The sequence below is a fragment of the Dermacentor andersoni genome, chromosome 7 (assembly GCF_023375885.2).
Source record: "Dermacentor andersoni chromosome 7, qqDerAnde1_hic_scaffold, whole genome shotgun sequence".
NCBI classification, from domain to species: Eukaryota; Metazoa; Arthropoda; class Arachnida; order Ixodida; family Ixodidae; genus Dermacentor; species Dermacentor andersoni.
The window spans coordinates 146,748,209-146,774,952 of NC_092820.1; the positions used below are offsets into that span (position 1 = coordinate 146,748,209).

The following is a 26,744-nucleotide window of genomic DNA, read 5'->3' on the forward strand; positions in this document are numbered from 1 at the left end:
ACTTCAAGCTTTTGGGAACTAACGCGTGACGCACAACAAAAAAGGGGACGCAGTCTCGGTTACAACGGGACACAGTGCTGCACTCTAAAAACACTTGCACCCTTTGGGGTGTGTATTTGCCACATAACAATAGTCATCTGTCTTGCCCGCCTTTCCTTTTAACACTGCGAGCCCGTTACTTCCCAGTAACGAACGGCATGCGCATTATCGGCATGACATACCATTCCCAGCAGGAAAGTAGCTGGCGCGGCGTTTTCAAGGAAGGAAACGCAAGCAAGGCAGATGACTGTTATTGTTGTGTAGCAGATGTACGCACCAAAGGGTGCAACTGTGTGTGCTTCGGTTTAGGCTCTTTTGTTTTTGCGTTCCCAAAACATGCGCCATATCTATAGCTCACCTAGTCGCGTTATCGCAGGGACCTTTAAGCGCTGCCGACAGCGCGTTGTTTGTGGACCCTGCTTATCAGCTCGAGCCGCGCTGTGTGAGAGAGACGCAAGCGCCACCGGGCACTCGACGCGATTCGCGCCGTCTCGGCCGGAGGGTAGTTTATACGAGCCCCCGGGAAGTCTTCATGATCGGTCCTTGCCGTTCCTGCCGCGTATAGCCTATCTCTCTCGCGCGCGCCGATCGGCCGTGAACTGTATGGCTCGTACGTGCACGTTGCCGGCACGTGGCGTATTCGCCGAGCCAAGCTGGCTTCGTCGGCAGGAAGGCGCGCAGCCCGTCGTCGACGCGCGCGACGGCGGCGTCCGTGGAGAGTTTTAGATTACGGTACGCAAGCGGCTTGCGTACGCAAGAACTAGGGGGCCATGGTACTACGCATGCGCAGTTAGGGGACGCAAGCGACTTTCGTGCGCAAGAACTAGGGCCCATGGTACTGCGCATGCGCAGACCAACCTAGTTGCGTACGCAAATCGCTTGCGTCCCCTAACTGCGCATGCGCAGTACCATGGCCCCTAGTTGCGTACGCAAATCGCTTGCGTCCCCTAACTGCGCATGCGCAGTACCATGGCCCCTAGTTGCGTACGCAAATCGCTTGCGTCCCCTAACTGCGCATGCGCAGTACCATGGCCCCTAGTTGCGTACGCAGGCCGCTTGCGTCCCGTAGCTGCGCATGCGCAGTACCATGGCCTCTAGTTGCGTACGCAGGCCGCTTGCGTCCCCTAACTGCGCATGCGCAGTACCATGGCCCCTAGTTGCGTACGCAAACCGCTTGCGTCCCCTAGTGACTCGGCCTTGGGCACCGCCGCGACGTAACGCGGTTACGGGACACGCCATCGCCGACGCGCTCTTGCGCTTCTTTTTTTGTTCGCGGAGTGCTTTGCCGAACCGACCTCGCTCCGTCCACGCCAGCTACGCGCTATGCGGATACGCGCGGTCAGGACGTCCGTGTTAGAGCGAGCAGTGTTTGCGCACTGCACGGCGGAAGGGTACAAGACAATGGCCCTTGTCCTTCGACGTCACGAACACGACAGTATGCACGTGTACGTACGGTGCTATCGCGCTCAGTGTGAGCTACGACGCGAAAAGCGCGTGTTGAAGCTCATGGTGAAATGGATAGAACGTATGTATGTTCATGCGTACATGCGTACATTCATGCATACATGCGTACGTAGATACATACATACATGCGTGCATGCATACATACGTACATGCATACGTGCATGTACGTATGCATGTACGTATGCATGAACATGCATACGTTCATGTATACGTTCCATACATACATGTGTGTGTACGTGCGTGTCTCGTTCCATCATAAATGCAAATGGTTCTGAAAACTAAACGTCTTATTTCCCTATGAAGGGATTTCGTGAGATGAAAAAACAAACCTTGAACGATGTAACCGTATACCTTACTTCCCTAGCTAATACCCCTGTCACACGAGCACTTTAAAGGCATTTGAAGAAAAAGACATCTCACACAAAGGAGTTGCATCCGCAGACACACGCCAAAGTTTAATCTCTTTTTCAGAAGCGGTCTTTTCCGAAACCGGAGATCACCGATCTCTTTTACGGCTGGAAAGGCGTAGCCTCCAACGCAGTGGGCACCAGTAATTATCATGCAATAAAGAAACGAAGCAAAAGTGCATTTTTATTTCAAGTGTACACATCACAAAAAAGGGTTTTGTCTTTCGTTGAACCTTAAGTAGGCGCAGTTTTGCACTTTTTGCACGGCACTCTCGTAAGCAGTTCGAAAATATCACGTGACGCTAACAGACGATGCAAATTCGCGCCATTTTCTGCGACCATGGCTACGGCGAGCGGTACCGACGAACAGCCTCCGGCACGCCAAAGAAAACCGCGGGTACAGTGGTCGGAGAGAGACACCTGGGCGTTAATCAAGTTATGGGAAGACAACCTGCCCTCGCTGCGTGCGCAGAAGCACAACGGAGGCGTTTACGATGGCATTGCACAAGCATTGACGAGCATGGGTGTACCTCGCACAAAGGCGCAAGTGCACAGCAAGATAGAGAACCTGGGACAGACCTACAGGTAAGACAAAGCACAGCAGTAAGCTGTGAGCGCTAAATTTACCTTGAAGCGGCTTCAGGCTGTGGTCGCAAGCTGCAAGCTCTCGTTTGTGGTGTCGCGACCTCAGCATCGAACGTTGTTTCCGTAGTAGGCAGCGACGGAACCCTAATCTAGCGGACGGAGCCGTAGTAACGAAGGTTTTAAGGCAGAGACCCTTCATTTCAGCTAGCGTCGAATTTTGCAGGGCTGAACTGCGCCCTGCACACACGAAAGTCGACGACGCGCTAAAGGCTGTTTCTGCAATTCCTTTACAGTGCGAGTCGGTCTGAGTAAACGCAAATTCGCCTTCACATGCGGCGAAGAATGACAACCCGCGCAGGTCGTCAATAGCATGATTTCGTTCGTCACAAGATAACGGGAACCTTAACTTATGGACAGGCGCATTTCACATTATATTGTACGCCTTCTCACGGCAACATATAATACGAAGCAGGAAGTCGTCTGCATGTTTTCATTTCTGCAGATGTGACTACGGTTTGCATTTTTCTCGGACCATGCGCAAGCGTTGTTCTCAGACAAGAAAACATGAGAAACTTTAAATTTTTTCGAGTAAAAAGGGTTACCTTCGCTTCTCAGGCTTTCTGTACCATCAAGTCGCGTTTGTATCTATCGGCAAACGTTTTGCTCTGTGTATATCTTTACATTTTGAGTATATAAAATTTTAGTTCTTTCGTTTTCTTATCCAGGAGCTGCCTGAAACACATGACAACAGGGTCATCACCGCCGAGCTGGCCATTCTTCTCCGAAGTCCATAGGTTTCTAGGATCCCTGCCTGTTCACGATACATCTTTAATGGAAGAGGCTGGGTGCAGCGAGAGCACAACAAGCAGCACTGCCTCCGTCGAAGAAGTAAGAAATGCATAGTGGAGACTATATATGCTTTATTACAGTCAACTAAATTTCAAGACATAATGTAGCATCAGCTGTGCTGCCAAGCCCATAATCTGCACAACCCTGCAGTGTAGCGGACTGCTCTTGTTAATACTGTGGTTCATTTCTGCTTGTGCTCACGCGCTGTTCATTTTGCAAGCTTGGCAGTGCGCTGTTTGGAGAATAAAAAAAATGCAGACTCTAAAATAAAAAAACGTGAATACATACACGCAAGGAGAGGCAGCTCTCTTGCAAGTAAAAACCCTGAACTAATTGTTTACCGCTTCACACATCAACTAATGTGGTCAATGTATTTCGGATCCCTTCTTCAAACGCAGCTGATCTTCGACATGCTTGATTCCGGCTCTGCTTCTTGTGAAGACGTCGCCGAAGATTGTTCACCTTCCGAGTCGCCAGTACAACAGGTTGAATCCAGGAACCTCGCAAGTGGCAGTTCCGAATGTGCCCGCAGGAAGAGAAGGCAACCGGCTGGCGACTTTCAAGAAAGGATGCTTGAGGAGCAGCGACGGCAGAGAGAGCAGTTTGCTGATGCGCACAAAATGGAAATGGATCTCCGTAAAGAGGGGCTCAAGTTGCAAGAGAAACTTGTAGATGCAATGTTGAAGTTTTTTAGTAAAAACTGACATGGTGTTCCACAATTGTTGCTGATTCTTGGGACTCTTGCGTTCAGTTCCTTCGCTTGTAATATTCCACAAGTGCTGTCCTGATGGCGGATGCATTTCCAATTTCAGCTTCTGTTCTGCGTGATGGCTGTGGAAATGTAGCATTGGACTGCTGCACCTCACTTAACCACTGTGGGTGGACACTGTCGTTGAAGTGCTCGCAAATGTTATTGAGCACGCAGCATGCTCGTATAGCCAAACGGGCATTGCCAACAGAACACTCCATTCTTTTCGCAATGAAACGGAACCGGGCCTTTAGCCTTCCGAATGCGTTTTCAACTATCCTCCTTGCTCCAGATAAATGACAGTTGAAATTCCTTTCAGCTTCACTGATGACAGTTCGGTGTCCAAATGGCTTCATGAGGTTTGGGGTTAGTGGAAATGCTTGATCGCATAATATTATCGGTGGGACTGCTGTGGTACCCACTGCGGCAACAGGTGCTTTGAAAAGGGGACTGTTGACAATCTTCGACAGCCGTGAAACACCAAACACATGTGCGTCGTGGCAGCGTCCTGGGGCACCGACATTGCAGTATCTGAATCGATACTTGTGGTCGACCAATGCTAGTAGGATAATACTGTGCCTGCAAGAAAAAACAAAGTGCAAAGTGAATAAAGGTTAGTGCAGCATGGCACTGCTGAGTTCACTGCCTTTAGTTACTGTGATGCGATTTTACAGTTTGCTTTTATTAATAGCTGTGAGTGCAGCTCGGATTACATTATTTCACATAATGCCACAACCGGTCGCTGTTAGCGTACTCTACATCGTATAGGAGTTGCAGTCCTGCGGAGAACTCTTTTCGTCGTCGCATTAAAATTGTCGCTGCTAAACACTGCAAGACTGCGAACCAAATTACGCGTTTTCTTAAGAGCTGCTGGTAAAATTGAATAACATTTTACTTAGCAATAAAATATGGGTCAGTCAGTTACTTTTTTTTACTACTATAAAAATGGGCCCAAACAGAACACTTACATGAAATAAGTTAAATCGTGGCCACTTACCAACCCTTGTAGTTGTAGTAGTCGGTGGCGTACTTCTTTGGAGGCGAAATAGGGAAATGGCAGCCATCAAGGGCACCGACAGCTTGAGGGAAATCGCACACGGCTTCGAACTCTTGGATGTGCCTAGGCATTTCCTCTTCAGTAATCATTCTGATCCAGTCACTTTCGAGCACAGAGACAACAGCTGCGCAAAACTCTCTGTAAATGACGTTGACGGATGAGCGCCCAACGCCGAAGAGGTTTGCCACAGTTCTATCTTCGGCAGAAGAGCACAATTTGTAGAGGCCAATGGCGACACGCTTTTCCGCAGTGATCGGGTCACGCATGTTGGTAACTTGTTTTTCGAGCACATGGCGCAGACTTTCCACGAGAAACCGGAACGTTGAGGGGTTCACTCGAAACGACTGCTTGAAGTTGTGGCCACCGAGGTGAGGCACAGTCTCCTCGAACCACTTTTCGTGGCGGATGAAAGCCCACGTCGATCGGTTGCAGACTCTCGTGGGAAGCGCCAAGGCATAAAATGTACACCCGTTGAGTAGCAACTGCCGCTTAATACGGTCTTTGACTGCCTTTGCGGCGTCTGCTTCGCTCTCTGCAGCAAGAATCCTTGCCAAAATGCATGCTATTTCGACTTTTTCCTTCGTGTCCGTGCAGTCCCCCATATTCTCGACCTCCATGTTGACTCCGATGTAAACAGTGGCCCAAGGTTGCTAGACGAACATGTAAAATTTGCTACTTCTGCGAAGACTCTTGAAGCTACCTTATTAAATCTTCTTTAATTTAACCTTTTCGAATAAACTGTATCTAAATTCACTAAAACAAGCATATTATAGTACGTTTCTAATTTCTATATTGAAATACGTTGGTTTATTCTAACTGGTTTTGTTTCAGAATCTAGCGCCATGCTTTCCATAGCGTGTTCGGAAGGAAACGATAAAAGGAGATCGCCCGCGCCGTGTGTCTGCAGCGCAACTCCTTTTAATTAGAGGTCTTTCAACTCGGTAAAGGACCGCTTAGGTAAAAGAGTTTTTGCGTGCTTGTGTGACAGAGGTATAAAACCCACGACTCAGTCAAACATGAGCATTTAGCACGCACAATGTTCCGCGGTTGCATTGTCACATATGGGCGAACGCCGTGCGATCGCGCCAACTGTGCGTCCAAAACATTTGGATGCCTCTGCTTTTGCCCTCGCGTGTTTGCAGGCACGCTCGGAACAGCAACAACGACAACAACAACAACTACAGCAACGACAACAACAACGACCGCAACGACGACCACAACAACGACAACGACAGCAACGACAACAACGACAAGATCAACAACGACAAGATCAACAACGACAAGAACTACGACAAGAACAATGACCATAGCGACAACAAGAACGACAACAACAACAAGAACAAAAATAACAAGAACAACGACTACGACAACAACAGCAACTAGGACAAGAAAAACGGCAGAGACCGTAGTGCCTGAAAACAAAACGCTCCCCGCATCTCTGCAAGTTCAGCGCTACCTTCAACACCCCCACCCCGATGCATCGGGAACCGTTACGCCTCGGACGCGGCGTAGCGGCCCCGCATTGGCCGCCCCCTCAGACTGCCGCTACGACCTGTATTCGTGCGTGCGTGCGTTCGTACGCGCGCCTACGTTGGCGAACACTCGCGGAGGAAGCGGACCCTGCGCTTCCAGCCAGTTTCGCCCGTCTCGCCGTCAGCATCATCACCGTCGTGACAGGCACGTCGTCCCCGGGACGTCCCGCTCGGTCCTCTCAGCACAACGGCGAGAAAAGAAAAAAAAAAACAGGACGAAAGAAGGCATGGACGCATGCGGGGTTAGACGAGGAAGACTGCACACAACCGGAAAGAAAAAAAAAAGTTAACAGCGAGAAGCGTTGTGTATATATGCTACGTCTGCTTATATAGTTCTGTTCAGCACGCTAAAAGCGTGCGTCGGACCGCTTGCGTTTTTACTCCCCACGCCGCACGTTTCTGTGTTTTGTCGTGGCTCGAGCGAACGCGGGACTCCTTGTCGTGCAGTGAAATATTGCGCTGCGCAGCGCGTTTCTACGCACACTTTACGGCGCCCAGAGCTCCGCTGTGAGATTTTAAAGTCTGGTACACAGCAGAGACGAAATACAAACTTATATAGGCTTTTGTATTTACGGATTGTACGGGCTTCTGGAATACGCCGGTCAGTCTCGCTTCGTCCGGAGGCTTGGTAAGGTTAGAAAACGCGCAAAGACAAAGATACTTGTCGCAACGCCCGGTGGGGAGGGCGCAGGATTAATTTTGGCAACCGAGGTTTTCTCTATATAGAGCGTGCACATAAGTGGAAGTATACGCACGTATGCGTTTTGCGTTTTTGTCTCAGCGGAATGCGGCCTCCGCGGCCGCGGGAGTCGAACCAACGACCTCGTGCTCGGGAGCAGAATGCCGTAGCCATGCGTAAAGCCACTGCGGCGGGCGACACAAAGCGTGTGTTCGGCACAAAGATCACAAACCTCACTGCTGACATTTATTGTTTATATTTATACTCCTGTTCCGTCGCGAACACTCGTACACTTTTAGACAAAGACACACCCCTTGGGGGTGTATATCTGCCATACAACGATAATCGTCATCTGCCTTGTTTGCGTTTCCTTTCTTGAAAACCTCGCGCCCGCTACTTTCTGGTCGGGAATGCTATGTCATGCTGATAACGCGTATGCTGCTCGTTGCTGGGAAGTATCGGGCTCGCAGCGTTAAAGGAAGGAAATTCGGACGAGACGGATGACGTTTATTGTTGCGTGGCAAGATACGACCCAAAGGGTGTAATTTTGTTTTAGAGTGTATATGTGTTCTTGTTGTCAATTAACTGCGACGAAATGGGATCTTTGGCTGCTGAACGGCCCGCTGTATCTGAGAATCGTGTAAAATAAATATAAATAGAAAAAGTGCAGAAGGAAAGAAATGTGGATCTAGAAATAAAAAGAATGGTTTTTTATGCGGGTTCGAGAGCACGTTTTGGAATCTGTGTGAAGCGAAACTGTAGTGAAGCCTGCAATTAATGCTGTAGAGGTATAACAGTGACGCGTACGCAGTGGTGAGCGAACTGAATTCTGGGGTTTCGCGTGCCAAAAAACAAACAAACAAACGTTTTCATTATACGAGGCACGCCGTATATAGTGGGGTGACTCCGGATTGATTCTGACCACCAGGGAATATTTAACGTCCCCCAATGCACGGAACACGGACGTTGTCGCATTTTCGTTCCCTCATCGACATGCGGGCGTCGCCGCGGCCGGGATTCGATCCCGCGACCTCGTGCTTAGCAGTGCAACACCATAGCCGCTAAGCCACGTGCCGCGGCGGGTCGCGTACAATTGTACTTATTTTCGTCGTATGCAACACGTATCTTTATGAAATGTATTTTTGTTAAAATTTATGCAATGTACCCGTGCATAGCTATGGCGAAATGCAAACGTAAAATTATGCGGATGCAATGCGAGACGTGGAAGCAGCGATATGTCACGATGTCAGAAAGAAAGCTGTGCTTATGTAAGCTTCACGTATCACAATCGCGTAGAAGAGCTCTTGTTGCTGCGGCGAGGTGTTCTCGGCGAAGAAAAAATAAGGAATAAAACTGCACGATCACGACTATGTCGCTGTCGACACTTCATACCAGCAGATGGATGTACGGGGTGATCGTCTTATAAGTTTTCCGGAATTTTTTAAAAAATCGCTTGTGGCGGACACAATCATTTTTGTCCTTGAGCTGGAATATGCGGAGAGGCGGACATTACTAGCGCGAGAAATCGAAACACACATTCTACTAGTTTGCGAAAAAATGCGCTAATTGACTTCCTGACGGATCACTTTGTGGCACGTATTGCAATCTACGAATTGTAGCGGGTGTGCTACAATTATAGCACGCTTCAAAGGAGATGCCAATAAATCGTCTTCGTCTTACATCTACGTTTCCAGCGACCCGGTATACTGTAAAGGGTAATACGCATATACGGAAAAGTTAAAGGGGCTCTCTACGAAGTTTTCTGGAGAAGTGAAGAAGAGGCTTTGTGAGGAATCTTCGGAGAGTTTAGCCTGCGCCCTATACATCTGTACGTAAAGGTGATTCGAAGTGTTCTCCCACGACAGTTCAGGTTCTGTGCGCCGGCCTTTACAGTGCTTGCTGCACAGTACTTCGCCACGGAGGCGCAGATCTGGAGGCGCTGACTCGGCTCTGCGCGCCGCTTCCGTGACAGGCCGTCTTTTTCGACTGGACAGCTCTGACCCCGTCCGCCTATCGTATACACGAGGCGTATGCGCGGCGCCAGGGCCAGGATATGAGAAGCGTCGCGGCGCCCTCTCGCTGTGTTTATACCATTACGGTGTACACACATACCGTATATTTCGCGCTGGTCCCCTCTGTCTATTGAGGTTTTAGGGTAACACCTCTACGCCGTCCTGGTTTTTTTCTTTCTTTCCTAAATGCGGGCCTCGTCCACGAACGTGGCTGTGTCCGAACGCTGTGTATATCATATGCTATCTGCGCTTGCCAGTCCGCATATGAAAGCATATGTGTTATCCAGAGGTGCGTGAGTGCGAGTGTGTACACTTGTCACACATGCGGATTTATGCACGAAAGCCGCTGTCTTCGTGCACCCAGTCTGCGTGTACATGGGCTAAGTGTGTGTGCATGTGCGGACTTGCGTACTGTGTAGGCATAGTCAGACTACGGAGCTGTGCAGGCTTTGAATATGTCGAAAATTTTGAAGTCAGCCCCTTGTATGTGTAATTTATGTGGTCCCTTATTTATAATACGCTGTGATTCAGCTATATGGAAGAGCATATATATAGACTGGAATATCGTAGACTGGTAAGACCGCCGGCTACGGAACAGCGCAGTATACATAAATGTGTGGTAGCCTACGGAAGAACGTAGCCTATGGAAGAGCGTGGTATGTATAAGAGTGGTATACTATGTAGGAATGGTAGACTATGTAGGAGTGGTAGACATTGTAGGAGTGGTAGACGATTAAAGAGCGTAGACTGGTAAAGAACGTCATACTATCAAGGAGCGGTAGGCTAGTGAAGAGTATCGACTATTGAAGAGTATCGGCTATTGAATAGTAGTGGCTATTGAAGAGCGTCGACAATGTAACAGCGTCGACAATGTAACAGCGTCGATAATGCAAGAGCGTTGACAACGTAAGAGTGTCGACTATTTAAGAGCGTAGAGTATTTAAGAGCGTCCATGATGTAGGCGCGTCAACTATTAAAGAGCGTCGATTGTGTAAGAGTGTCGACTATGTAAGGGCGTCGACTATGTAAAGGCGTCGGCTATTTAAGAGCGTCGACTATCGAAGAGCGTCGTCTATTGAAGAGCGTCGACTATGTAAGGGCGTCGACTATGTAAAGGCGTCGGCTATTTAAGAGCGTCGACTATCGAAGAGCGTCGTCTATTGAAGAGCGTCGACTATGTAAGGGCGCCACGGCGGCCGCATTTCGTTGGGGGCGAAATGTGAAAACACCCGTGTACTTAGATTTAGGTGCACATTAAAAAACCCTAGGCGGTCGAAATTTTCGGAGTCCTCCTCTACGGCGTGCCTCATAATCAGAAAGTGGTTTTGGCTCGTAAAACCCCATAATTTTTTTTACTATCTAAGGGCGTCGACTATGTGTGGCCGTTGACTATTTAAGAGCGTCGACTATGTATGGCCGTTGACTATTTAAGAACGTCGTCTATGTAAGGGCGTCGCCTATGGAAGAGCTTAGACTATAAAAATGCGGCAGCCTGTGGAATACCGTAGACTGCGTAAGAGCGGTAGACTACGGAAGAGCGGTAGACTACGGAAGAGCGGTAGACTATGGAAGGAAGCATGCTATGTAGAAGAGTCTACCACGGAAGAGCGAATACTATGTAGAAACGTATACCACGGAAGAGCGAATACTATGTAGAAACGTATACCACGGAAGAGCGAATACTACGAAAATGCGGTAGCCTATGGAAGAGCGTTAGATCATACGGAAGGTTTGTAGACTATGCAAGAGCGTTGAGTATGAAAATGCGGTAGCCTGTGGAAAAGTGTAGAATGTGTAAGAGCGGTATAGACTACGGAAGAGCGGTAGACTGTATAAAAGAACTTATAATACGTAGACGCGTCTACCAAGCAAGAGCGAATATTATGAAAATGCGGTAGCTTATGGAAGAGCGTATACTGTGTAAGAGCAGTAGACTGTGTAAAAGGGCTACACTATGAAGATATCGTAGGCTACGGACTTAATTAGAGGTAGACTTTATTGAGAAGTGTATACTATGTAAAGGTGTCTACCACAGAAGAGTGAGTACTATGAAAATGCAGTAGCCTATATAAGAGTCTAGACTGTGTAAGAGCGGTAGACTATATGGAAGAGCGGTAGGTCATGAAAATGCGGTAGCCTGTGGAAGAGCGGTACACTATATGGAAGAGCATAGACTATATGTAAGAGCGTCTACCACTGAAGAGCGAATAATATGCGGTATAGCCTACGGAAGAGAGTAGATCTGTGTAAGAGCGGTAGACTAGGGAAATGCGGTAGCATATATGGAAGAGCGTAGACAGTTTAAGCGCAGTATACTATATATGAGCGAGAGATAGACTATGGAAGAGCATAGACTGAAAACGCAGTAGCCTATAGAACTGTGTAAAAGTCGTAGACTATGTAAGTGTGGTAGACTATGCGGAAGAGCGATAGAAATTGCGGAAGGGGAATTGTGAAAAAACTGGAATCGCGGTAAAGTTGAATTTTCTCGAAACCTGGGCACATAAACCCGGAATTCGACGTTTCAATTTGCATAGTAGAGTTCTTGCGACCTACGTAGTGATCCATTAAATTAGAGGCGCCGTGCCTTAGCGGAACAGAAGTTCACATTTGCCGTGGAACCCGTGTCCCGTAGACCTTCGTGGCCAACTTGTACACGGATGCCGACTATGCGCGGGATCTGTCCTCCCATATTCCTAACTACGACTTGGCTGTTGCCCGGGGTCATGTCGTCGAAATTGCGGATGTTTTGTAAAGCCCCGTGCGCTGTCTCTCTTTGACAACAACACCATCAACGATTACTGCCGATGCAGTGAACGAAGGACCACGTGCATTGTCGACGTTGACTTTGCCGATACGTCGTGTCTAAGCAAATTCTTCATCACAGCTCGCACTTTGTGCCTGCTTGCAGTCTGCGTGTGTGTGTGCGTGCCCATTGATGTATACGCTCGTGGTGCAGGCTGTAGTGAGGAAAATGCGGAGCACGGTGAAGGAAAGAGTCCTCGCTGCACGTTGCGCGATGATTACTCGTGTAGTGAAGGCGTAGCCAGTTATAGTGGGCCGCACTTCGCGCGTTGTGTGCCGTGTCAAACAGACGGGTGGACGCGTGTGGCGGTGACGCGAGCTTTGCGTGTACTCCATTCCGATGTTGAGTGTATGTGCCGGCAAACTGCGCGGAAGGTGCGGCATTCGAAAGCGAGGTCAGCGACCTTGTTTTGTCTGTATACTGCCCGCGAGTAAGCGCCTTGTACGCACTTGCTCTACGGCGTGCATACGTGTTTAAATAAATGTGCGGAGACGCGTGTGGAAATTGTAGTTGTGGCTTCGCTAACTTATCCTCCAGGAGCCAATACCTATAGCTGTCTGTCTCATCTTGCTGGCCTTGTCTGTCCGAGGACTTGTGCCTGGGCAGAGCAACTACGGGTGGTCGAAGTCCGCCGTAAACAACTGGAGCAGCACACTTGAGACAGTTCACAGGGTCTTCAAGTGTTGCGTAAGTTTGCGCGGTTTCCTTGTCCATCTGTCGGTTTGATGACCCAAAGCCACGACGCGCAAATGTAGCGGTTTACGGAGGGCGTGCAAGCGGATTGACATGCGAGTCGGGGCTTCCGCCATTCGGTTCGCGGAAGCAGTGCCGTGACTCTGAAGTCAACCCATCGCCGCTGGACCGCACCCATACCGAGACGTTCCGCGAACGGACCAGATACCCCAACGTGCGTTGAAGTGTCTTCCTCTGGGGAAACTGTGCCTTGCGAGGTTGTGAGACAAGAGGGGGGTGGGGGCATTGAACTGCGATTGGTTTCCTGTGACGGCGTCGAGATATCGGGACTCCGGATAGTGCCGGCCCTGGAGCCCCCGTTGTCTGCACACTGCGCGCACCGCCGTGTGATTGGACGAACGATAGGGCGAGGGCAATGTCGGGGATCCTCTTTAAATACTTGCAGGGCCGCTGGAAGGGGATTTGGTGGACATTCGGCTGAGAAGACGAAAATTGTAACATCGTTGTAACTTTGACTCGTAGTCTTCTAGATGTCTGTGCAAATAGTTTCCATTCTATCGCACGCATATTGCGTCTTAACGAACAGTTAACCTCTTGTGATCAGCGTCACAGCCTTGCCTAGTGTAACGCGACTTCGCGACATCCACAACACCTTGCTTCATGATTAACGGCAACAGTGCCACTACAAATATAGCTGATGTTTAAATTGCTGACTTCAAGTTTCCCTCACTTATTCTGAGGCGAATATCCACTAGGCCTGTAGCGTTAGATTAACTAAATTATGCAGTTTTACGTGTCAAAACCACGATCTGATTATGAGGCACGCCGTAGTGGTAATCCCGAATAATTAGGACCACTTGGAGTTCTTTAACGCGCACCTAAATCTAAGTACACGGGTGTTTTCTCGCGTTTCGCCCCCATCGAAATGCGGCCGCCGTGGTCGGGATTAAGAAGGCAGGAGAGGCCCCGCCCATGCGACCGAAGCGCCGCAGCCGATTGCCTCCGCGACTAAAAAAATAGTCCCGCTGACGCGGCTCAGCCCAATTCAGTGCGCTGGCTGCCATGTTCTCCGCCGGCGAGGTCACCGGCCGTCCGGCTCATGACGTCAGCCTAGAGTGCGTACTCATTGGTGGAGGCTGGTGTGCATCAACCTTTGAGGGGCAAAGGCCGCTGCCTTCTAAAGTTGTACCCGGCTATGTGTTGTATGCCGAAATTAGGTAATTTGCAGGCGCACGAAATTGATTCAGCTGTCGCAAGATCGACAGTCGTAGATCGGTGACGTGAAGGCCTTTGTTCTGCAGTGAACATAAATTAGGCTACTGCTGCTGCTTATGATGATGGTGATAATGATTGTGATGAAAGAGAGCCAGGGAATGACTTGATGTACGCATGCGCGAGTGCTTGTTTGCGAAGCGCGGTATTTTCTAGGTGTACGTATTTCGGTTGCAAATTAGCCCTCGTGTTGCTGTCCGTACTTCACTAACCTCTATTTCGGCGCTACTTCATATTTGACAGTGCTGCACCAAGTGGCCTATATACTCCACAGTGCGCTTCCAGCGTACTTTGGGTTGTATGATTTCGTTTTGTGTTCGTTAGCAGTCGATCTGCGGAGATACGCCGCGAGAACTCCTCAGCTATAATTCCTAAATTGCAATACATGTGCCGGAAAGTCAATAATTAATAAGTTAAGTAGTGATCTTATTTAATTAGTCAACTACGCATTTCGATTTCTCGTGCAAGTAACGTCCGCCGCTTCGATCGACTCAGCTCCAGGACTACAATTACGCTGTCGGCCATAAGCGATTCTTAAATATTCTGCATGATCAAGAAAAAAAAGAAAAAGGAAACGACAACGTATATATCGGTCCTAGAGAGCTCCCACGCGAGTCCTATATTACCCCTGCACTCAGCGAGATGGATCCTATATAGGTCCTTTAGTCGGGCATGCCGGTCCTATACACTAAGCGATATGTGTCCTATATTCAGGCACACGAGTCCTGTATGGGCCTAACGGTCCTATGTATCAGCCATATAGTTACTATATAGTTCCTATATAGTTCCTATTTTAATCCTTTATGAATTCGTATCGGTCCTGTATGAAAACATATAGGTCCTGTATGAAAGCATATAGGTCCTGTATAAAATAGTGTGGGTCCTATACGAAATCGCACAGGTTTTTTTTTCTCAGTAGGGCTAACTTATGCACCACAGCTTCCATCTTTCAGCCAAACTGCAGCACGCCTCTCCCTCCCCCCTCTCGCCCCCTACGCTGCTCTCTTTTCTTCTCTTCTCTTCTTCCTTCGGTAGCTTCGAACTATGTGCGACCGGGCGGCAACTGGGTTGCATCCGTGTCAAGGAGAGAACGGTGCGGACGTCCCGGCGGTGACGACGTGTAGGCGACAGGACCGATTCTAACGGCGGCGCGTGTTTTACATTTTCTTTTTGCTTATCAGCTTCTTCTTCCTTGTATAGATTTGCACTTTAGTAGGTCGCTCTTGCTGACTAGTTGGTTGCACTTTCCCCTGGTGGGGGCGAGCTCGGGAAAAGCGACTCGTTTATTAACGCGCTGCTTTTGCAGGTATAATTTACGCGTTGTTGAGTTCTCCAGGGTAGCGTACCCCACCGCTGCCGATCAGTTGTTGCGACGCCTGTTTATCGATCTGAAGTGAAGGCGCTAAAATGACGGTGGACGAAGGAACACACACACACAGGGCGCCTCTGTGCGTGTGTGTTTATCGTTTATCGAAGCTCGACCGACGTTACTATTGGGTAGCGGGGCGTTGTCGGCGGGCTGCAAGCATCCGGTAGACCATACCGACCAGGCAAGGACGAGACGACTTCTAGTGCGAAACTTGCACGGTTTATTCAGCGGTTGGTGAAAGATGAGAAGAGAATGAAGTGAAAAAGTACATTGAGGCGCCCTTTAAATAGGCCCACTAAAGTCGTAGGCGGGATCTTGCTCACGTCAACGTCGCGTGACAGGCGCTGAGTCTGGTTGTGAATGGGCAGCTGATCGCTCCTCCCCGATGAGCTTGCACGGCCCCGCCTCCGCAGGTGGCAACCCTGGTGCCTGGTCGGGGATTGGGCTGCTTATTCATGCCTCCCAGATGAGGTGGTACGGGCTTGCTACCTCTGGCGGCAACCCGCGGGGCCTGTTTGGTTCGCGCAAAGCGTGTTTGATTGGGGATGGGCGTTTGATCAATTCTTCTAGGCGACGTTGGTTCGCGAAAGTTCTCCTGTAGAGCTTGACAGTTCGTGGAAAGGGCCCCTCTAAAGTCGCGCATACGCAAAGGGGCCTGTAAGCACTGCGGGGCGCCAGCCAGACCGGCAACCCCTCGAGACAACCACAACAAATCGGGGATAAACCCTTCGTTTCGATGAGGCATGGTGGTCGAGCATCCTTCTTGCACGGGGTGCTACACGCCAACCGTAACAGCGTTAGCACACGTGGCCAAGACAGTGCCGTGTGGTCCTCCTATAAAACGAGGTCTTCGGTCCCCCTCTTCCGTTTTTCCGTCCGCTGCCTCGTTTCGCACTGTTTAACCCTGTGTCATAACCGCCTCTACATATACAGCGAAAAAAAAAAAAAACATGCTGATGCCAGTTAGAGGAGTTAAAAGGTGTACAGAAAAAAGATGTGTGTATCGCAACTTTTAAATGCAAGTTGCGACAAAATGCTATCGTACCCAACCACTGCCCCGCAAAGCGCAGACAGCGAGCTGATATCATCATCATAACCACCACCACCACCACCACCACCACCATATTCATCATCATTATTTTTATGCCCACTGCAGGGTGTAGGCCTCTAGCAGCTGTCCCCAATCACTCCTGTCTGGTGTCATTTGACTGCGTTGCCTACAAATTTTATTGTTTCATCACACCATGTGTAGTTCTCTGCCGTCTCTTCCTTTGGCACCCACTTTGTCATTTGTAACGCAGCACCGCTTATCTGCTCCGTACGCGGCACACTGCCTGCCCAACTCCGTTTCTTACGGCCTGCTAATATGAAATTGAAGCTCCCTAATCCATAGCGCCTTCTTCCTGTCTCTAATTCAAAAAAATATTTTTCTATTTTTTTTTACAGTGGAACTGTGAGCCTGTAGGTGGTCGGCATTTTTCGCGGCGCTTCCTCGCGGGGAAAGAAAACCTTTCAGTGGTTAAAAAAAAAAAAAATATTGAAGTGGAAAGTGCATACATTCTTTGGTACCACGCATACAACATACGGCGCCGCATTCGTTTCAACAAAGAACAAGCATCAAAACCTCGCCATTGATGATAATGCGCTCCTGCTAACAATGCGAAGCAAGTACGTGGCGCTCCGCGCGCATATGTCTACCGGCGGAGATTACTGTTGCGCAAGCGACTTGCGGAGTGACGTCACTAGCCTTTCATATATAAAGTAACCAGCCTAGCAACTGATTTCATTGTTGTTGCAGCACTGCACTTGGTAGTAGGCAACGTGTGGTTAGCACGGCCGAGGAGCAGCGTGAATACGAAGAGCGGCCGGCAAAGGGAGAAAGAAACTGCAGTACGACCAGCGGGCCTCGTGCTGCCAAAATTAACGTAATTCCCAATCCTCTACATTACCATTGCTACCGTTATCCTGAAGCAATAAAGCATTGCATACTCCCCTCAGCAGTTGCAGTGTGGTTTTCATTAGCTTCGCTGGACATCCACTTTCGCAGGGCTGGATATATATATATATATATATATATATATATATATATATATATATATATATATATATATATATATATATATATATATATATATATATATATATTACTAGTTGCGCTGTCCTTGGATTAATCTTGAGCTCATTTGTTATCCTTCAAGTTACTGTCCCATATGTTAGTACTGGCAGAACGCAATGATTGTAAACTCTTCCAGGATAACGGTAGCGAGCTGGGCATATACTTCTTGCCTGTTATCACGCAAGCCATATTTATTGACAAAGGAAAACATAAAACAGAGAGAGAGAGAGAGCACATAGAAACTTGGAAACTTGTTTGACGTACTACGCTCTTGTTTGACGTTCAGCTGGTTTTTGCCGATAGCGCACGAAACCGTGCGCACTTATCTGTTATTTCTCTTTTCGATTGCACCTTTTGTCATGTCTGGACATATGAAAGAAATGACATCGACCACACTAGGCTTACCTCAATTCGCGGGAGAGATCAAAAACGAAACAAAGAAAACGAAGATCGCTCAAACAAAGGGACACTACGTCGATGCATCTACCGCACCGGTGCGCCTATAGTCGCGTATTACACAAGCACTCGTAGATTACGGCGGACACCCCGTGCTTTCTTTGTTTTATGTCGTTTCGCGTAACAAACGCAGCCGCTTTTTTTTCTTTCTTTTCTTCCACCTCCATCCCTCCCTCCCCCCTCCTTATAACCCTTGTCCTAGCACACACTGATGGCCATTCGTCACAGTCACTCGTCTCTGACCGCCGCAACAAAGCCTCGGAGAAGGAGGGGAGACGCGTGCACGCTTTGTGTGTACGACAGCGTGTATTACGCGCGAGAGCAGCGTGTGAGCATGCGTTGTTTCGGGCGGCGAATGTGTGTACGTCGATTCGTGTATATAACTCGACGGTGCGTATAAATGCGCACCACGCTACTACTACTACTACGCGACAGGAATGCATAATAGATTGATATATCCGCGTTTGTGTTATCCGTCACGGGGGAATTCCGCGGTGAGTATTGGAGGGGGGGGGGGGGGGGGGGGCATGCTGCGGCAGGCGCGCATGTCGTGGGTCGGGTTGTGTCCCAATTTGTTTCTCGTATAACGGCGTCCGGCTTGCGTTGATCGATGGGGTGCTTTACGTGTCCCCGAAGGCAACGATCGCATATGGGTTAGGGGGGGGGGGGGGGTAGGGATATATGCTCGTTGGTTCTTCTGACCGCGCTGTGTATAGCCGCTTCGGTTGCTCGGGTGCCGTGTCGGTATTCAGCTGAGCGCGTGGTCGCGGGTTCGTGAGCCGTTCTTCGTAGCGCAACGTTAAAGGAACACTGAAGGAGAAAAAGAAACATTGTTTCACGTCTATCATAGTAAATTACCACTTCTGAAAAACACACACACACACACACACACACACACACACGCACGCACGCACGCACGCACGCACACACACACACACACACACACACACACACACACACACACACACACACACACACGCACACGCACACGCACGCACGCACACGCACACGCACACGCACGCACGCACACGCACACGCACACACACGCAGAGAGAGAGAGAGAGAGAGACAGAGAGACACAGACACACACAGAGACACACAGAGACACAGACACACAGAGAGACACACAGAGACACAGACACACAGAGAGACACAGAGACAGACACACACAGAGACACAGACACAGACACACAGAGAGACACAGACACAGAGACAGACAGACAGAAGTCACTCTTACTGTGGGAAGGAGGCCTAGTTTAAGCCAGAAATGATGCAAGAGCGGACTGGTGGCGACGCCACCTTGAAGTTCGCGCACCGGCTCGGCGTGACGTCACAAATTTCGACGATCGTCTGCCGGGGCGCAGTTACGTAATTCCCTGTCGGCAAATATGGGGGGACTACGTTGCGTTCTGATGGAGCCAAATGTTGAACTTGGTCAAGCTCCGAGTACGTTTAACGATTGACGACGACCCGAACAGGAAGGTGTTGGATCGAAATTTGTGACGTCACGCGGACTTATACCGGCGCTTGGTTTTCGGCGCTAAGTTCGAGAAACGGAACTGCGACCTTCTTTTTTTTTTTCTCTCTCTCGCAGTAATCGTAACCGCATGCCGTGAAGTTGTCGAAAACGGTGTTTCGAAAGAGCAATTTATCAGTCCCGACTGATTTGATCTTTACTGGCGCCTCTTTAGAAGGGTCTTTAAGGGGATGCGCGTCAGCGCTCTTCAGCCCTCGTTTGTTTTTCTTCGTCGCCTCGGCTGGATACGCTCGTTCGGACACGCCTGCACGACCCGCAAATGCGCCGAATCACTTCGGTTCCGCGACGCCTTCGGGCGTCGCCACGAGCGACAACCCCGCGCGTTTCGTCGGCAAGTGTGGAGCGGCGTGCGCGACTCAAGGCCAGCCCTGTGATGAGGACGTCTACGCGATGCAGATCAGCGCCGGCTATAGGCGCGCTGCCGCTGCGGCCTGCCCGACCCAAAACGCGCCACGCGAGGCCACGCCCGGCGGCTTCGGCCGCGGTGGCCGGCGTAGCGTGTCCACATCTCGCGGCACCATCGGCTCGTGTTCGGGGGCCCACTTCGCGCCTCCGAGGCCTCGGTACAGGTGTTGCTGCGCCGTTTATGAAATGAAGTACTTGATACGTTGGGGAGCCGCTACTCATGTGAGCCGTTAACACTTTCCACTTCAGTGATTCGCGTACGAATATTAGAGAGAGAGAGAGAGAGAGAGAGAGAGAGAGAGAGAGAGAGACTTTGCGCCTCCGAGGCTGTACAGGTGTCGCTGCGCCATTATGAATAAGGGAGCTACTACTCATCCGAACGGTTAACAGTTTCCACTTCAGTGATTCGCGTACCAAAATCAGAGAAGAGAGAGAGAGAGAATATCGGAGAACGGCCAGTGGGCCTCAGCTCTGCTTGCCGAGTCGCACTGCACAAAGCGCGCAGACGTCGACAGCGCGAGAATCACCCGGCCTTTCTCTTTTTTTTTTTTTTTTACACGGACTTCTGAACGGTGGCTACAGATCGCCACCCATGTATACGTAGGCTCGCAGGCTCTCTTCCATACGCCTTTTGCACATATTTCAATCGCGCTTCGCACGAGGAGGGGGCCGGGGTGGGGGGGGGGGGGGGTGACGGAGGTGCTCTGTAGCGGTGCGACTGTCGGCCCCAGAGTCGGCTGTTTTTCTCCGAAACGTGACTGTCGGTCGGCAATGCCAATTGCGCATGTGCTCGATGTTGTGCCGTATGGACAACTATGCGCTCTCCCTGATATTTCACAAATGCACGTCCCTGCGTCGCCAAGGTTTTGGCCTCCGAGCGCAATTTGTGGAGCCTGCTGCCCGAGGCGTGCCAATGGGTGGCACAAGAATCCTCGTATAGTCTGTGGCCGTGTTTCACACAATTCTGGTTCATTATTGAAAAGTCTAAAAAGAACGACATCCTGCTTACAGCACATTGAGTTTCCAGCAGTAGAAAAAAAAATGAGCCTTCGATTCATTGCCAAAAGCTCCAGTGGGATCTTTTTTTTTTTTCTTCATTTACCCTGTCTTTTTTCCTTCAGATGCACATCATATGAAATATTCGTTTCATTCGATCCACCGTACACGATTAGTATTCTCATATTAACAAGCGCCTCCAACAGGCTTCCAATAACATCCGGCAAGACGTACGCCGAGCTTCCATCAAGTTTCCTGCACAGATTATCATAGCTTCCAAAAGTTTTCTACGATTTGGCGTTGCTTTGTTGAGGAGGCAGACTGCAGCTTCTTCTCTTGTTCATCGTAATTTGCCTGTGTTTTCCGCTTCTCGATCTACATTTCTTTAGAGCACTGGATTAATTTGCGTTGACAGAAACTTCGTTCTGTTAGGTAATTTCGACTGTGTTAATAACTCTCAGCGCTTCTGTGTATGCCTTTGGCTAGATCAAGATAGCTTGTGGGCAGTGACAATCACCTGTCTTGGGGGGGGGGGGGGGGGGCTTCCTTTGGTGACAGTCTTTGTGATATTTGTTCTTTGTTCTCTTGGTGATGAACTTATTTCTACTTGCCGTTGTTTTTATACCTGCCGGGTTGCTTTCTACCATGCTGTTGTTTCGGCCTGGGCTTTTGAATTTTTCTGTTATTATTTCTACTTGCGATATCCTATCTTTTTTATTGAGATATAGCTTGCTCTCAATTGTCATGTGCTGTTCTTTTTTCCTACATATTTTTGTATTACCAACTATCTTTGCACCTTCGTGCTACCCACTACGTATTTTTAGTGCTACCCACTCCTGCTCAGGGTCCGATAATCAGGCTGGCAGTACGAAATGAAACGAATAAATAAAATTAAGATATAGTACAACGATAAAAAATTACAGGCTAAGCGCGACTAATCACTCTTTCACGACAAATTTGAAGTGGTAATATTAGGTTAAAACAAGAATGTTGTTCGAAGACAAAGTGACAACTAGCTGGACAAACATCTTTAGGCGCGCTGCGCGAAGACGCTAGCACCAGATTTCCCTCTCATATGTATATTGATAAGAAACTATGCCCTTGGCATGACCTCCGAGATTGCACCGACGCAAGGTGCGCTGGCATGATCTCGGAGGCTGCGCCTTTGGTGGCCGTGCTTATCCATAGAGTAATACTAACTCTACGGGCTCATAGACGTACTAGTGGCTCTGTTAAAGAAAAAAAATCGAGGCCATTCCGCCATGCGAAGGTGGATGGCCGGCGGAGCTGTAAACGTCGTGGTGAGAAAACTTGTAACGACTTTATTGCATCACTCGTTCTCACTTAGTAACGACGGTCACAGTGACTTTGTGGTCGCTATGATGCACACTGATCGGCATGCTCGCAGCTGCAAACACATTATTTGATAATGTCAAATCGATGCACGTACGCGGCTGGGTGGTCGCTTGGGCCGGATCGGTGTGGCGCGTCGCAAGCGAATATGTATGCAACACGAAACTCATAAACCACTGCCTTTTCGGTCCCGACACATCCACATTGAAATCATGGACAACGACAACAGGGGTAGTGTCATCGCAGCTAATTCACGCAAAGTGAGCAGCCATGAACCTTACGGGACTATGAGTCATTGCATTTTTTGCTTACTTGCGGGGGTATGAGCCATTGCTCAAGAGGGTATGAGCCATTGATGATGAGTTTTCGGCACGCTGTTCTGTATGTTGTATGCGTGATTAGAAATAATGCAAACACTGTTCGCTTCACTCTGTTGAGCGCTTGTAGCCTCTGTCTTACGGTGCTACGAGCCATTGTACTATTTGCTTGCTTACGGGGGTATGAGCCATTGATGACTACAGTTTTTGTGTGCGGGCACGAAAACTCTATGGTGCCCTAGCCATATACAGCCCCGCTGTAAAATAACGCACGAATATAGAGCGCACCTGCAAAATTTTTGTCCTCTGGAAAGTCTACAATCGCACGGCTTTGCAGCAGATCATTTCCGGTTGCTAACGGTGCCACGGTCTCTGCACACCTGTGCAGTGCGTCGACATACATTGCTTCAGTCGGTACCTTGAGGTAGCGCCAGCAAAGTAAGAGCCAGACACTCTGTGGAGTAGTAAGTAGCCTTCGGCGGTTCAGGTTCATTCACACCGTCACATCGTGCTCATCATTAGTATGTATTTATTTTTCTCTTTCTGCCCTTTCTTTTTTCTCCAATGCTGAGTAACAGGTCAGAACTCTTGATTCGGGCAGACCTCTCAGCTATTTCTCCCGCAATAAATGTCTCTCTATATCCTTCAGCAGCGGAACGGACTGTACGGACATTTTTTTTTCTTACCTCGGTCAATGTGATCGACCGCGAAAACGGGCACCCCGGAACGAGTGGTATCTATCGTGCGCGTGGTGCCGCACCGGGTGTAACGCCGCGCCCGCACTGGTCACCGCGGTGTTCTGTCGGTCACGACGTGTGTCCATCTCTCCGATGAATAATATCGCTCGACGCGTGATGCCGTGGCGGCGGCCGAATGTGCAGTGATGCGTGACTGCGATTGGCGTGTGGCGGCGGCGGCACGGTGTAAATGATCGAAATGCGCGCAACCATGACAACGCGCGCGCCGTGCTTTGCGATTTTCGAGGTCCCCGAGAGTCGCTCGACTTTGACGGCGAAGCCGGAGCCTGGTGGGAGGAGTTGGCGAACAGCGAAACGACACGGAAAAAAACAGTAACAAAGAAAGAAAGAAAGAAAGAAAGAAAGAAATGCAACGGAGGTGAAAGAAAAAAAGGGGCGAGAGCATGGCTGTGTCAACGATCGAGTCAGTTCCCTTTGTTTGGCAGCGGGTGCCCTTCGGTGTTTTTTTTTTTTTTCGGACTGCGACCGTCCGGCGGTCATTGACCCCCGGTAGAGCCCGTCCTCTGCGACCACCCCCGATGTTCCTGTTTTCACGGTTCTGTAGTGCAGTATGTATGTATACGCCGCGGCTTCCTTCCTTCCTTTAGCCGTATCGCGCATTGTGTCGTCGAACTCTTGCCGTTCGGGAATTGGCCCACGGTAGTGATCGACTGGTTCCTCGGGAGTGGGAAATTCAACCGTTGACAAACCGGGGTGAAGCGAGGCCCGTAATGCCACATTTAGAAGTGCCCGTTTGTTTGTGTTTCGTCATAATAGAGAACTTTAGCTTAGGGGTCGCAAGTTGCTTGCGCACGCAAGAACTAGGGGGGCCGGTACTGCGCATGCGCAGACCCGTACGTAGGGGCCTGCGCATGCGCAGTACCGTCGCCCTTAGTTCTTGCGTGCGCAAGTCGCTTGCGTCCGCTAAACTAAAACTCTCTAATGTCTGTTTCCTTGCGGCCGTCGCTTTCACGGTGTACAGAAACGGGTCTGCTGTCAGGCTCGTGTATACGGTGACCCGAGACAAAGTACAGCGCCGGGGCACTGTTGAAAGGAAAACCTAACCTGTAACGATGCAACTGGAACGTTTCTTCGGCTGTAACACCGCGAAGAAGTCGCCGATTTTGTCAGTTGAGCTCGATTTGGCACACGAAAATTAGTTTGTTGGCTTTTATGTCGTACGTAATGTCAGTGAACGTGGGAGGACGAGTAAGGCCGACATTATAATATGCTTGGCCTGTGTAGGATTCGTGTCGTGAAAGCACGTTGATTTTTCTCAAAGAAGGTGTCCTAAACAGGGTGGTCAGGTTTGTCCTGGCCCGGTATCGAAGAACGGAGAGCCGTCACCATGATGAAGTAAGATTTGAGTTAGCAACTACTGTCTTTGAGACGAATAAAATTGATGATAAAGCCCTTTTTCTAGATATTCAACGCTAAACTTGGGATTGAGACACACATACTACATGAAAGAACCATTTTACATTTCCAAACAAACTGATTATGTCCTAAAAAAACACACATGAATACCGGCCCAGTATGCGCCTGTTCGATGACTCCTTTTTTTCCCCCTAAGAGCATCGCGGAATGGAACAAGCTGCCTGATGTGGAAGTGTGTTTTGAAAACGTAGACTTGTTCGTATGCATGATGTAACCTATACTGCTGCAATGCCTGCGGGAAATTTCGAAGGAATTCTTGAATAAAGACAAAGTATAAAAGAAATAACTGAGTATTCCATGTATTTATGTTACAGTACACCATGCTGTACATTAATACACCCGAGGACAACTTTCGGCAGGGTTAGTTAGTACGTGTGTCTCACGGAGCCATTTTCAACGTAATGAGACAAAACATAAGAGCCTAGAACACGGTTTATGTTTGTAGTGGAAGGTCCATTTTCATTGTTTGTGATTGTGTTTTGCTGCGCGATTTCTGTTACGAGCTCCTTTCGTCACTGGAAATGATGTTTTCGCTGTAGTCTGCGTGCGTTGCTTCAGTCGTCGTCATATAATTAACCTTCGTAGGAAGAAGTAGGAGGCTGTGGTAGTGCTAGATATACAGTTTGGCCGCGGCCGGAGAACAAATTGCGGTGCACTTTGCAAGCTCATTAAATCGTCCAGCAGCTTGCTTTGCTATAGCGGTGTCGCGTCTGTTGCGATATCGCTTTTTGTAACGTGTTCTTTTATTATCTTTACTTTCTTTTTTTCACATCGTATTTCTTTTAATGCGGATAACATTATTTCCATTGTCAGACCAGTTTTCGACCATCTAGCTATACCGCCAAACGCACGGGTCGTTCCCGAAGATTGTGCAGTCTAAATATGTGGTCCGACCCCCAAGGTTGTGGAGTCTAAAACAACAACAACAACAAACCCGTCAGTCTTTCGCGTGGCTATGTGCAATTGGGTATGTCCCACTCTTCAGTAAAGCTCTTTGACGGCAACTTGAATTACTGTGTATGTGCCGCTAGGTATGCGCATACTTCGCGGCGGCGCCGCCAGAAGGCGCAGCATGTCTAGAGAGAAAGCGTGAGAGGAGGAGCCCGGTTGAAGTATGCACGCCTCATGTACATGTCGGGTTACGGCTATTCGCACACTCGGATAATCAAATGTAGATTAGTTTTTGCCCGTTTTTGCTTAATTTCCTTTTTAGAAAAACGTTACATTTTCGCGAGTCATTTCGTTTCTCGATGTGTGGTCTATCCCCCTTGCCCGTATGTGTCGCGCGTAAAGGAATCAACACCGACGAGCTATCGCAACATTCGAGCACACATTCCAGCGGGTTGGAAGCAACTAAACCAAACCGGCTACAATGTTTACCCGAACGTTGCGATAATATAAGCTGTAGCATCCGCCATAAACATTCAGAGGTTGCCGTCGAGGAATTAAGCTATAGAACATCTTTTATGGATAGAGACTTCAAGTTTCTTTTGTCCGGTTCGTAAGATACACGTTGGCAATGAGAGCGTTGAACGGCATTTGTAGTACTCCGTAAGCGTATATTTCTTTTTCTTGGGCCAAAGGAGGACAAATGTTCAGGTCGGCGATTCAGAGCTGTCGACCGACCGACGTTTTGCAGCCGCAATTTCATTCGAACAACCGATGCGGCAGATATCGGCGCTCCGCGTTCGCGCTTATACTTCTTCCCTTTCGTTGCGGACGAAGGAACGCAGGTTAACGGGAGCGGCGCACGCTTCGGAGCTCGGTAATTGGCGGTCGAAGAATGCGCCCGCGAGCCTTCCGCGATGCAGTTCCTCTGGGAGGGTGCCGCTGTATAGATTTTGTGTACCTAATTGCCCCCCCTCTGACTCTTCAGAG

General features: G+C 49.2%; 3 protein-coding genes across 6 annotated transcripts in view; 2 read left to right on the plus strand and 1 right to left on the minus strand.

Annotated features, from left to right (window-relative positions):
• The window catches only part of LOC126534485 (ninein-like protein), a 496,791-nt gene that overhangs the window by 51,465 nt on the left and 418,582 nt on the right, over positions 1-26,744 (plus strand). The gene's annotated exons all lie outside the window — the stretch shown is intronic.
• On the plus strand, positions 1,872-4,063 carry LOC126534486 (uncharacterized). Its single transcript, XM_050181757.2, has 3 exons — positions 1,872-2,495; positions 3,221-3,383; positions 3,743-4,063. Exons 1-3 carry the CDS (start codon positions 2,251-2,253, stop codon positions 4,046-4,048), a joined length of 714 nt encoding a protein of 237 aa, XP_050037714.1. The 5' UTR covers positions 1,872-2,250; the 3' UTR covers positions 4,049-4,063.
• LOC140219519 (uncharacterized) lies at positions 3,399-6,137 on the minus strand. Its single transcript, XM_072289361.1, has 2 exons — positions 5,090-6,137; positions 3,399-4,671 (listed from the first exon to the last, which is right to left on the minus strand). The coding sequence occupies exons 1-2, from the start codon at positions 5,764-5,766 to the stop codon at positions 4,092-4,094; spliced, it is 1,257 nt and encodes a 418-aa protein (XP_072145462.1). The 5' UTR covers positions 5,767-6,137; the 3' UTR covers positions 3,399-4,091.